We start from the raw sequence: 13,983 nt of genomic DNA on the forward strand, positions 1-13,983 counted from the left end.
ATCATCACTTTTACAGTACTTAGAAGAGCTTTACTACTTTCTAAATTAGGTAACATATTTCTCACATGGCTGGTGTAGTAAGAAGCTGTTCCCAAAATGTGAAAGCAATGGTATTTAGTATGGAGCTGTGGAATAAGGAATGAGATGAGGCTTCCTATTCAGTTTCACTCCCAGCACTCTCACACACCTTCCCTCAGCTTTGTAGCCCAGGACATGTGTCTTTTCAGCCACACAGATGCAGAACTTTTGCAACCAGTAGTTTAGCCATTGTTTGAAAGGCTAACACTCTGAATTGCCTGGGTCTCTGTATCTGCACACCACTGGCACCTTCAGTGCTGGATCTCCCAGGGGAAAATGACTTTGAAATAGGATGATATTTCAAGCAAAATAAAATCAATAAATTATTATTCTGTTGTAGGAAGAGTGGGGGCTATGTTCTGAGTGTAAATTAGAAATCATTAATTATAGGAACAGTGTGCCAGGCACTATAATAACAATCAGGAAAACAGCTCATGACTGAGTGTCTTAATATACCAGCAAGGAAAAAGCTATTCCTGCATTTCTGAAGATGCGTAGCCTAACAATAGGTGCATCCCAAATTGAGTTTCTACACAAATTGTACATGCACACACATACAGAGTCATGAAAAAGAAATAAAAATACAACTCCCTGAGTGGAATCTAGTGGATTTGGTAAAAAAGCAAGCAATGAAAAGACTAGATTCATCCTAGTATACAATGTCACCTTCTACAACAACTACCATTCTCCATTTCATTAACTGTTTCACAGTATTTTATGGGAGAAGATGTAGTGGAATTACAACAGTTTAGATGCAACATGGCAAGAGACTGCAGTGTTATTCACACATGGCATACTCTCAGCAAAGTGAGAAGCTCACTGTGAATCAAGCCATGGGCAGTGGCTTCTCACAGTTAGCAGATCTGCTACAGCCTACAGACCAACAGGTGACATGCATTTCATTCTGCTACCTGTGAAAAGAAATATGTCACTGTATATAATTATAGTAAGATTCTGGACTATATGCATTCTGGGAATATAAAGGCAATAAAGAGTTACGTGAGTTGGGAATTGTACTGAGATAGGGTATCTTTATGCTGAAGAATGGAAAAATGTAATGTACATTAACTTCCTAAGCTAACGGTTGCAGATTGTCTACAGGCAGCCTCCATTATACATTTACATTTTGAATGCACACATTCTTTAAGCGTTTTATGAAGTAATTCAGGAATGCATCCCTACAGCTCTAAACCAGCTGCCATTACTTCTGTATGTAATGCATAGAAAATCCTTGAGCTCTGTTTAAAAGGAACAATATAAAACACTATATATTTTTTACACCTTTACATTGTATTTGTCTATAAAGATCCCATTTAGTAGTTCTAATCTGCTTCCTTACTATACAAAATAATGTGATGCAGGTAATCTCTAGTTCCCAGAGACTTAACATGGTGGTTGAACAGTCAGATCAAAATTACTTGTATTACAAAATGCATGTACAACTCAGATAAGCACTCTGGGGTTTTCTTCTTTTTTTCTCTTTTTATTGGCACAAAGAAATAGTTTCGCAAGGCTGCCTATTAAGGGAAAGACCTCCCCCTCATTTAGAACACTGCTTTGAAATACTAAAGAGTGTTGGGGATTGGTGACTGGTTTATTACAGCAGCTGTCAACCAAAGCTTTCAAAAGTGACAAGTGATTTCCATTCCCAGCTGGAGACACCTTGAAAAAAACAGTTTTCAGACAGCACTGAGTATTCACTCTGAGAAAAAGATGCCCCTTTAAAACATTTCCAGTTGACCATTCAAGAATTCAGGAATCCAAACCAATTAGTCCTGATCCATAGTTATAGATGACTATAGCACAAGTTCCCAAAGGTACTTAGGGAAGCAACTCTGATTGAGTCAATGGCAGTTAGGCACCTAAATATCTTGTGGATCTCATTTTAAGCACGTACCACCAAATCCATCAGTACTGTAACCACATTAATTAACTTTAATTAATTAAAGAAGAAAAGAATTTAGCACAGAACTATGTTGACAAGCATTTTGAGTAAAGGAAAGCAATGGAATGAATGAAGGCTCTGTCACCATCATAAGTAGCTATCTGCACAGACAGTGGTAAAAAGGGACTCCATTGTAGAGTTCAGAAGTAGGGCAGAAGTGTACATTTATGGTGCAAGTTTTCTAAATGCCAAGTTGGAACTCAGAGCAGCTATGGTTATAAAAATGTTGACAGAAATTTGACTCTACTAACATTAGATGCCGCTAAATATATAAACAGGCATGGAAGTTTGCTATTACAGGTCCTTGCTAGATAGATCAATAACTTGCCTTTGCCAATGCCTGTGCTTGATATTTCAAGGAGAAACAATACAGCTAATTCTATTTTCTTTAGCATCTTCCAGCTGAGTATCTGAAAACACTCTACTAGCAAAAGTGAATCATGGAAACCTTTTAGAATAAATATTATTATGGCCATTTACAGATGAGGTAATTGGTATATAGAATGGTCTAGCATCTCATCTAATTTCATGAGAATCCTGAATACAGCGAAAAATGAAAATGAGATTTTCCAAAGCCCAACTAATTAATCAGAAACAAAGGGTAATTTCATGACATAAGAACCCAGACTGGTATACTGAAAAATACTGTTGATAAAGAAATAATATAAGAATCAAGACATATACATATCTGTTACTCTCATTTTGCTTGATAAAAATATATCTCTTATTCCAGCAGTTTATTCCATACAAAATCTTTGCATAAAACCACCCTCCCTCTCAATTACCACAAACATCTATAAATTATACAGGGTGGCTATTTGGGTTATAAATCAGCATTTCATATTACTTTCTGGCAATACAGGATCATCCTTTAATTATAATAAATATCTCATTCTTGATTTTGTAACAGTCCAAAAAGAATAAATCACAAAGGCTCTTTAATTTTTCATTTTGTGTAATCACAGAAATCTATAGCTGTCAATTTATCCCCGTATGTCAATTTCCTTTTTCTCACTCCCAGAATTCTCTTTCTTTTCGATCTTCATTCCACTGTCTTGAGAAGTGGCCAAAACTGAATGAAACACAGTTCTTCACTAAAGATCTATTTCAACTTTATTTAATTACAAAGCATACCTTTTTTGCATTATCTTCCATGTTTTTCAACATTGTAATGCATTTTGTTTCTCTCATAACTGGGTAAAGACATACACTCAAGGCAAACTACAGAAAAGCTGGGATCCTATTGTTTCCCCATTTCTTGTAAGAAATTCCCTGAAGCACTGAAATCAGTACTCACTTAAGCTGTGACAAACTCTAAAACAAATGAGGTGATATTTGGTATTGGACTCTTCAACAGTTTTTTTCTGCTTCAGATGTGTGGCATCTTCATGGCAGATAGGACCTGGTTTGGTTCTGCTTCACTCTGATTTGGGATGGATATTTTAAAAAGTGGGGTTTTTTCTTTGTTTATGCAATGAACACAAAACAACAAGTTTTGAGATATAGTGATTATGTGCTTTGTGCATGAAAATTTCTAAGATTGTGGCTGTTTGTCACAAAATTTTCCAAAATGAATAATATTTCAGTTTTGGCTTTAGGAATTATATCATTAAAACAAACATGTATTTTTGGCCTACTTTATCCTCTACCATGACATTCATTATTCATTAATCAGGGGTTAGTAATAAAAGGCAGTCAACTTCCTTTTCTTAGTAGTTGTTTCTGATTCACACACAGTGGTAGGAGGAAATCCAACTGTTGCAAACATTGGATACACAACAGTCCCACAGCCCATAGCATCTTTAGAGCTGGAGAGGCTGCCATGGGAACTGACAAAAGTAAACCAATATAGCTATACATTTCATTAGTTTGGAGAAACAAGTTTTCAGATCAGTAACACTGCAGCAGCAAACCACCACACAGCAAACATGAGCTAGTTACCAGTAATATAATCCTCAAAACCTACTGAGATCCAAAAGAAATAGCCAGTGAAATCTTCAAATGAAAAGAAAATTATCAGTAGCCAAAAAAAAGGCAATCTAGCTCTACTTTCAGCAAATAAAATGACAATCATTTTTTCTTAGACACAAAGAAAAAGCAGCTGAACTACCCCCATCCCCATTTGTACTTTGTAAATCAAAGATTTGTGATACTGTCTTGACTTTTACTAAAAGAACCAATTTTTCTTCAGTCATTTCCAAAGCAGCAAGGAAAATATATCTCTATATCTGCAAATCTAAAGACAACAGTCTTACAGGGAGCCTTGCGTTCACCTCCATTTTGTTTTGATCATGACTGCTTTGTTTTCTGTGTCATCTTCCTTCTCAGATATTTTATTCCACCTTAAAAATTGCTAATGTTCTTAAGGCCAAGAACAACTGAGGCGATTTAAAACTTGCATTAAGCTTTAATCAATCAAGTAATTTGTGTCTTAAATTGCTAACTCCTTAGTCCCTAGACTTAGAGATATGATTAACAAACACCATTAAGAATCAAATTACTGCACCTCCAGTAAAGTGAATAGAAATTCCTTCCCCATAACTTCTGCTGAGGTGGAAAGAACCTGCTAATATTTTCTAACTCATGGTATTAATGTATAGTTTACTGGGTACTTACTGAAGAGCATGGTGCCTTATGGTTGTCAGGTGTCTTAGCCCGTCATGGATGAAGGTGAGGACACTGGTCCTCATCTGTCAGACAGAGCTAGCTTCTGAAGTTTAACAACACAATGAAGTTTCTCCAGAAATCCTTCCATAGTTCTGAGAAAACTGAAAAAAGGCAAAGAGAATTGTATGGGGGAGAGGAACACGACTAGCCATAACCAAGCTACCAAGCTCACAGTGATACCAAATAACTGGAAAATTGTGAACATAATAACTGTAATCTAGAAAGGAGGAAAACGATCCAGGTAGTCACAGGCCTGCTAGTTTGACCTCAACACTTTTCAAGGATATATTTTAAAGAAAGCAGAAACCAAGGGCTTGTGGGAGTAATTAGTAAATGCAATAAAACCTAATAGGTTTTATTAACCAAATAGAACCTGAGAGGTTCTTGAGATGCACTTAGCTAAAAGGGAGACAAAACAGGTTTTCTTGACAGGTAAACTACAAGGATTGGAGAGAGGTTACTGGTGATGATCCTGGAAGACCAGTCTTGGAAGACTTTTGATACTTTCACAGTACATTTGGTGAAATAGCTAGTTGTGCATATTTATAATGTATGGAATGTGGGAATGATAGAAATTGGAAGGTATTCCCAATACTGAGAAGGAACAGGTTGTGATTTGGAAAGTATTTATTAATACTGCAAATTTGCGTGGTACAGCTTAGAACACAATTAGTATTAGCAGCAGCAAGTGCAAAGGCATGCATTGGAGGACAAAGAAGAACTGTTATTATGAACAGCAGATGACACAGGAGGAAAGAGACACGGGAATATTAACTGAACATGGGAAGTCTTGGAAAATAAAATTCATATGAATCAGGTAAATGTTTCTAGCACAGATCTTACTAGAATATATGAAGAAAAACATGCATTGGGGGAATGGAAATACTAATTTCTGAAAAGTGAATAGATGAGCATGAGACTAATACTGGTACAACATTAACTGAGCATACACTGATCATGAATTTAAAGGTTTCTAGCTATGTAAGGAATTGAATTTTTGAGCAAATTTTGAAGAGGGCTGCAAGAATAAAAGCATACAAACCTCTTCTAAGACAGAGGTTGAACAGTTTATGGGAGAGATTTATATGATGATGTTGTCTGTCATTAAAGAAACCATTGTAACACATTAAGACTTCTCCCTATCCTAGTCCTATTTTCCTTTAATTTCTACATTGTAGAACTGATTTGCTTACTCAGAGTAAATTCAACCCCTTCTAGTCTTGTGTGGAATTGTTATACTCCACTACAGATATTCATGCTTAATATTAAAAATCACTGGCCCTACTGGCTTCTGTGACATTAGATTAGGGATAAATACCATTCTGTGTTTAGGTCTCAACTATACCATGTAATCTGCAGTTTCGATATTTATTATTCAAAGGATAGATGTCATTTCTGTTTCTATTGATGATAAGCACAGTGCAAAAAGACTCATCCCAAAAATGCAGACAAGCACATGAACTTAAGTGTCTCCATTTTTACTACGAACTATGAATCATGTTGAGGTGATTTAGACTGCAACCTGCTCAGGCACCCAAATTGGTGTACACAAGGTCACACAAGTCACTGACAAAGCTATAAACAGACCCTGAGCATCTTGACTCTTGGACCTGTGAAACATCCATCAAACTGAAGTCCCTTTCTTATCTGATGTAACGTATTAATGGGAAGGGGAAAAAAAAGGCTTTATACCAAATTTTAAAACAGTAAAATTCAGGTTCTGTCTAAATCTGAACATGGATATTCCTGAATTCTTATGATGACAGTAACAACATACAAATTTAGTAAGTAGCAGGTGTTTTCCTTGGAATATAACTTTTAGCTGAAGGGAAGTCCTAGACAATGTAACACAAAGTACTTGTGACAATTCTTCCTAGGATTTTTTTTTTTGTATTAATGAAATGATTCCACAGAAAGATTACTCTTAGAGGATTTCATTGCAACAATTAAACTTCACATACTACATTTTGATTCCTGCCATTTTCTTGCCCATTGCTTTCTTTCACACATGGTTACAAGTGGTTAACATGATGTTGGGAATTTCAGTCTATTTCTAGTAAAACTGTATTTCACATTCACGCAGATATTGAAAATGCATCAAAGTGCTGTGGAAAATCATAATATTGTATTGTCTTTTGCAGGCAATTCTGAAGCTGCCCTTGAGAATTCCTCTTCTTGATCTTGGCAAAGCTGAAGGTACTCTCTTCAGCACATAGGATCCCATTTGTTCAAGCATGTGCATGGATTAATACACTCTTAGGCAAGCCTGAGCATGCTGTAGTAGCTGTGTAGAAGGTGGGTGGGCCACACAAAATACTGCACTGACTTTCTTCTGTCTGCCTGCCACGGACTGGGTAGACGTAGTCAATGCATCTCAGCCTAAGCAGGAATAGCTTCACTGGATTTAATGGAGTTGTATCATTTATATATGTCTAATCTGAGTCCTAAATTTCTGATATTGACTGAAATATTAAAAATATGTTTTCATCCTGATTCTCATTAATTACTATGAGTAAGCATTTCCATGTGGCACAATAGGTAAATCTATTAGAAAATAAAGCATTTCTTATGGTCTAGAAAACTGAGTTATGACATTTACATAGTTTTTTCCCTTTAAGATTCCAATTACTCAGTTAGTTACTGCAGTCTGCATTCTTTAATACCTAATAGCTCAAGTAAAGTAATGAGAAAAGACCAGCCCTCAGCAGTCAGCCCTAATAAAGGACAGTTTTTCACATACAAGCCTCCTGTCTGCAAACTTTCATGGGAACAGTAGATAAACAGAAAATGGCACAGTGTAAGAATAAATATAAGCAGATCTTGAGTCACCCCAGCTACTAGGTTTCACATTACAGCCAAGAATAAAATCTTATACAATTTATAGAGGTTTCTTCCTTGCCACATTTAAAAATACTCTTGTATCATGGGGATAGATGCATTAGAAGACTCTGTATAGAATTATAGAATCATTTAGGTTGGAAAAGACCTTTAAGATCATCGAGTCCAACTGTCAACCCAACACCACCATGCCCACTAAACCATGTCCCTAAGCACCACATCTATACATCTTTTAAATACTTCCAGGGATGGTGACTCCACCACTTCCCTGGGCAGCCTGTTCCAATGCCTGACACCCCTTTCAGTAAAGAAATTTTTTCCTAATATCCAACCTAAACCTCCCCTGGTGCAACTCAAGGCCGTTTCCTCTCATCTTATCACTAGTAACTTGATAGAAGAGACCAGTACCCACCTCACTACAACCTCCATTCAGGAGGTGTAGATCTGAAGAGAAAGAATAGTTGTACAGAGCATGTCTGCAGGGCAGCTTCCTGAAGGGTTTTGGTAGTAGTTATTCATACTGCAGGGGAGACTTTTTCTTCTAAGCTGATAAATATTACAGCAGCTTAACACTGTGTCATAGAAACCTTATGTCATGACACGAAGTTGGGAGGCAGGGTCGATCTGCTCAAGGGTAGGAAGGCTCTCCAGAGGGATCTGGACAGGCTGGATCAATGGGCCGAGGCCGACTGTACGAGGTTCAACAAGGCCAAGTGCTGGGTCCTGCACTTGGGTCACAACAACCCCACGCAGCGCTACAGGCTTGGGGAAGAGTGGCTGGAAAGCTGCCCGGTGGAAAAAGACCTGGGGGTTTTGGTCGACAACCGGCTGAATATGAGCCAGCAGTGTGCCCAGGTGGCCAAGAAGGCCAATGGCATCCTGGCCTGTATCAGAAATAGCGTGGCCAGCAGGAACAGGGAAGTGATCGTCCCCCTGTACTCGGCACTGGTGAGGCTGCACCTTGAGTATTGTGTTCAGTTTTGGGCCCCTCACTACAGGAAAGACATTGAGGTGCTGGAGCGTGTCCAGAGAAGGGCAACCAAGCTGGTGAGGGGCCTGGAGCACGGGTCTTATGAGGAGCGGCTGAGGGAACTGGGGTTGTTTGGTCTGGAGAAAAGGAGGCTGAGGGGAGACCCTATCGCTCTCTGCAACTACCTGAAAGGAGGTTGTAGTGAGGGGGGGGTGCTGGTCTGTTTTCCCAAGTAAGAAGTGATAGGATGAGAGGAAATGGCCTCAAGTTGCACCAGGGGAGGTTTAGGTTGGATATTAGGGAAAATTTCTTTACTGAAAGGGTTGTCAGGTATTGGAATAGGCTGCCCAGGGAAGTGGTTGAGTCACCATCCCTGGAGGTGTTCAAAAAGCATGTAGACAAGGCACTTGAGGACATGGTTTAGCAGGCATGGTTGACGGTTGGACTCGATGATCTTAAAGGTCTTCTCCAACCTAAATGATTCTATGATTCTATGATTATGTATTCCTACAGTTCCCCTCATCTTCCTTATGACATTCCCTCTTACTTTAAGTTAGCTTCCTTATTGCATTCCAAATTACAGGGTATTAAATACTGCAGTTTTTAAGACATGGCCCATCTCCTCTGAATTGTTTCTGCATCATCTTTCCCACTGGAGCCCTAGCTTTACAAAAATCTCTGACTACTGCTTCCATACAGACAATAACAAAACAACTAAATGCGTTGCCATGAAGAAAGGGAAAGAGTTTCCAGCCCTGCCAGAACACATAACTTTCTATCATTTAGAAAATTGCAATGATATTTCAAGACTGTACATGATTTTAAATAACTCAAAGAACGATATAACCCAAGGAACACACAGCAAACATGAGGCAGAAAAGAACCTACCATTCCTCCTGGAAAAGTATGCTTTTAAAAAAACCCACAACTATTTCAGCAGTTAAGTCTTTTCTGTTTTCCCCTCACACCAGCTGCATAAGAGCTATTCCAATTGTTTGACACAGGAATTTCCTAAGTAGGTAGCAAAAAAACCTGCTCAGGAAGCCTGTTTAAATGCGTTTAGAAAGCACTGCCTCCTCTGATCTTTCAGGGAAACGTTTTTCTTTCCAGAGAGTTGTAGAGCAATGGATTGCAAGGTTAATGGTCTGAACACACTGGCTGGGGATTGCTGCAAGTCAGCGGCAGCCTGCTGCGAGCAGCAGCAAGGGGCTTGGAATGCTGACACCCCAAGCCACAAGTGGGTGACAAATCTACACTGAGAAAGGGTACTGATGCCAAATAAAACCTCAAGTAAATCCAGGAGATTTATTTCCATCATAAAGTACACAGTGTGTTGAATTTAGGGCTCTTCTAGAACACTCTGTGAATATGGTGTGCAGATCTGGTTGTTGGGATGTTTTCTGCCTGCATATGTAGGCTTACTTTGATAGACAGCTGTCAGGAAAAGCAAGCATGAAAGAAAATCAATGGCTTGAAATAAGCAAAGACTCTCCAGAACACTGCAGATTTCAATTTTCTAGTGTACATACAAACTATTTTTTCCAAGAAAGCCAAATCCCACAAATGCAGAGTTCTGACATTATGAACAGATATCTGTCCCAAGAGAGCAGGTTACTGTTTGAGGTCCTGCCAGACATCCAGTCTTTTTCAGAGGAAACTTGTCCTGTCCCTGGGCTAAGTGTGCAAAAGAAAGTGAGCATCATATGGGCTATTTCCTTTTTTTGAAATCTTTTTCTCTAATGGTTTTGTTTCTTTCACAAAAATAAACACTACCCTGGGCTTAAAAATGCTGTTTTGTTGCTCAATACTATTAACTGTACATTTTCACAGCAGTTAGGTGTCTACAGTGGATGATACACAGGGCAGAGGTAGTAGACAAGAAGGCGATAGTTCTGTAAGTCCATGTCAGGGTAGGGACAGATGCCCATCTACGCTTGCAAATGTGACTCTCTCAATATATTCCTGCTGCTTTCATTCCGTCCCAGTGTAGGTGCGTTTTAAAACCATGTTCTGTTGTAATGCATTCCAAGGAAAAGGGGAAAATGCCCAGCTGAAAAAGACAGCCAACAACATCCAGTGCTGTGTTTCCTCTTTTCAAATTGGGAAAGGACAAATCTTACAGGTTTTGTCATATTATTGTTTCTTCGACAATGGTAGGCTCTCTGCAGCGATCTGTGTTATTTATTTCTGCACTTGTTCGGATGGATCAAAGTCCAGGACTGATACAATTTTTGCGAAGGCTTATTTTTATTTATTACATGTTACAGGACTTAATGTGTTAGCACATTGCTATACATCTGGGTTGGTTACTTTTTAATTACACTTAAAATATACATAGTCTCACAGACCAAAGGGAGCCAAAGGCCAAAGGACCATAAGTCAGACGAATTAGAAATACATAAAGCTTTGGTATGTCTTGCCATTAGAGGTCAAAAATTTCAGAGCCAGGACATCTCTAGGATGCAGTGGCTGCTGATTGAGAGGGAACTAGTGGAAATCGCTACATTCCCTCAGCGTTGCCTAGAAACCAGGGGAATAGTTGTGATATGTTTCTAAAAATGCTTACTTACATTTGGGTGTTTTGATTATCTATACGGTGGAAAAAAGTATAGGAACAATAGGGAGGACACTATGAGAAATCCACCATTTTGGTTGGACAGAACAGCCTACTTACTGCATGTTGGGTACTGCACACTGAGAATTTGGGAACCTGAAATTCAGAATTCAGATAATGAAACAAAAAAGGGTTTAAAAAAGTATAAAAATATTACTATGAGCAGCTCATTTTAAAAAAAAAAAAAAGAAAACAGAGAGAAGTGTTTTCTGTAGCATGATCTCTGCGGCCAATAGAGAGTATTACAGCTAACAGGATACCACGCAGAGGTGAGCATCTCATACACTTACACTCTCTCTAGTATCTTCAGGTATATGAAATGGAAACTGGTTTAAGACTTTCTCTACCTCTACAATCTACAGATTTAACTATTTGGATTATATCAAAGTCTAAACCAGAGACCCTGAAACACAAGAACTATGGTAATTAATTTCCTGAAGCCCTTTCCCCAAATCTCTGATTTCACACACAATCAAAAATCTGCTTCAGAGAAAAAAACAAAACAAAACAAAACCAAAACAAAAGAATTGTTGGATTTGGGGCTTTCTAGATTTGTAGGTTTTGCATGAAGGAGTGAGGAGAACAGATACTCTCCATGACATTGCCCTCACATCCAAGAGACATAAGAGAAAATGACAAAATGCTATCAAATGACTTTCTTTTGACAAAAAGGTAAGGTGTTTGTGGCATCATGGCTGACGGTAGTTGAAAGGCCATGGGAATAAGTGCTTTATAAAAAAAAGCAGTCAGAAAGACAGAAGACCACGAGAGGATGGAGGACCGATGGGTTTCCAAGGCATATGTTCCCTCTCCTGACCTCTCCCAGACAAATTTAACACCAACTACATTTATAGATGATTTTACAGAAAACAGAATTAGACTGCCAAAATGATCGCTGCAACGTGAAACACAACAATATAGGCCACATCCAAAGAGTACTTCATAGAGCTAATGGGAACATCTAAAATTATAAGGGAAATCACAGGCTGACCACCAACAGCTAGGGGTTAGCAAGACATTTCTGCTAACATTCAATAGTCGACTACTGAAAAGTTTTCTGAAGTATTTGTTAAGAGTCTACATAAAGTACGGGGGTAGATAAACTGCAGGTTTCATCCAGCATGAATGTTTGTGTGACTTACTGGGAGCTTTGAATGAGGCAGAAACAAGGAAGAAAATTTGTTTTAGAATACCATCCCCTTGATTTTGCTATGATTTTGAACTACATTCAAACTATTTTTCCTAGCATGTAAGGAAGGGTAGCAAATCACATAAGAAACTGTATTTAGCCTATAATTAGTAGAAATTGCTAGATGGTGAAGGGGAATGTCCCTCCAGCTGGGATGACACGTAGACTTTTTTGAGGTGTCTGGCTATGGAGGAGACCGCAGTACCCCTGGCCGATCAGTGAGAAGAAGCTTCACATAAAAGGCACACACAAAGGGTTTTCTTGCACAAAGCCTTGGAGATTTCACGTTAAGGAAAATAGCAGCCTGCCTGACAAAAACTAAATACGAGCCTATGGCTTCTTCAAAAAGTTAAAATCCAACACATCAGCATGAATACATTCATCAGTGATGGGATCAAATGCTGCTTTTCAAAAGTTTACTTCTGTGGTTCATTTCTAAGGTGCTGTTTATTTTGAAAGATACTGAGAATGAATTTCTTCAGTGTAACGCACTGGGAATGCTCTAGGCTCTCGATTTGTCATTTGCTCCTCTGGCATATGAGCAATTTGCCTTAAATCACTCCCCGGCATCCGTTATTCTTCGACTTCCTGTCAAGTTACAAGAAAAAGGCTTAAATAATTAGGGCACCTTTCACCGACGGGGTAAGACTTTCGCTTGGCTGCAGTGCCCCGCTTGAAGGGACGCCTTGGGACCGGGCCGAGCCCGAGGGGTGAGGGGGCAGCCGCAGCGCCCTGCGCCTCCTCCACCCCGCCAACCCGCGGCCGGGGCTGGGGGAGCGGGCAGCCCCCCTCACGGCGAGGCCCGCAGGCCGCGGGCTGGGGCCGCGGGGCGCAGGCCTCCCCGCCCGGCGCCGCGCTCCCGTGGCCATGGCAACGCCGGAGGCGGCCGAGCCAGGCCGCGGCCCAGCGCCGCGCCCCGCCCCGCCCCGCCCCGCCCGCCCGCCCGCAGCTGGGGACGAACCGCCGTCGCCGCCGAGCGGAGCGCCGGTCTCCGCCGCCCCTCCGGGCCCGGCCGGCACCATGGGGCTGAGGATGGAGAGCGGCAGCAGGCGGAGCCAAGGTGCGGGGGGCTCGGTGGCGGCTCCGTCGGCCGAGCTGGAGGGCGCGGGAGGCGTGCGGGGCGGGGTCTGCCTGCCGACCGGCGGGGCGCGCTGCCGACCGGCCTCCCCCGTCCCTGCCGGGCGCGCGGGTGCCGGGCGCGGCCCGTCTCCCGCCCGGGGCTGAGGGCAAGGCGGCGCCTCCCCCTTCCTCGCCGGCGTGTGACGGCGGGCACGGCGGCGCCGCTGGGCAGGGGGGGCCGGGCACGGCGGCGGGCACGGAGCCTGCCCGCGGCCGCTCGAGGCGCCGCGGCTCTCGCAGCCGGCGCTGAGGGGGGCTCGGGGCTTGCCCCTGTCACGCACGGCTGCCCTTAGCTGTGCCGTCCTGTTCGTCACGCGTGGGGAGCTGGGCCCGGGGCCGGGCTGTGAGGCAGCGCTGCTGGGCCACCCGTGCGGCGGTGGAAGTAGCCAAGTGCAGGCGCCTGCCCTCAGCGAGCGAGGCTTGACGGCTGGGGCTGTGAAAGCTTACACAGTAAAACCCGTGAAAGGTTATAATCCTCCTAGAAACGTGGCCTTAAATTGTCTAGCTTCCAGCCATCACCGCAAGCGTGCATATGTATTTTAACGGCATTTGGTGCTGCTGTG

At 41.4% G+C, this 13,983-nt stretch overlaps 1 protein-coding gene and 1 long non-coding RNA gene across 4 annotated transcripts in view; one reads left to right on the top strand and one right to left on the bottom strand.

Annotated features, from left to right (window-relative positions):
* Nucleotides 1–2,941: 2,941 nt before the first annotated feature.
* On the bottom strand, nt 2,942–13,315 carry LOC128139871 (uncharacterized). The gene is made up of 3 exons (XR_008234540.1): nt 13,263–13,315; nt 4,640–4,791; nt 2,942–3,095 (listed from the first exon to the last, which is right to left on the bottom strand). It is a non-coding gene; the product is annotated as an uncharacterized LOC128139871 (long non-coding RNA).
* The window catches only part of SPATA7 (spermatogenesis associated 7), a 46,662-nt gene continuing 45,832 nt past the window's right edge, over nt 13,154–13,983 (top strand). For 2 of the 3 annotated variants that reach the window (XM_052782926.1, XM_052782927.1), the window contains exon 1: nt 13,154–13,361. In XM_052782926.1, the coding sequence (XP_052638886.1) occupies nt 13,169–13,361 (193 nt within the window). In that variant the 5' untranslated portion in view covers nt 13,154–13,168. The remainder of the gene's footprint in view (nt 13,362–13,983) is intronic. The other variant, XM_052782930.1, reaches the window with a different exon arrangement.

This window comes from Harpia harpyja, chromosome 3, assembly GCF_026419915.1.
Source record: "Harpia harpyja isolate bHarHar1 chromosome 3, bHarHar1 primary haplotype, whole genome shotgun sequence".
NCBI classification, from domain to species: domain Eukaryota; kingdom Metazoa; phylum Chordata; class Aves; order Accipitriformes; family Accipitridae; genus Harpia; species Harpia harpyja.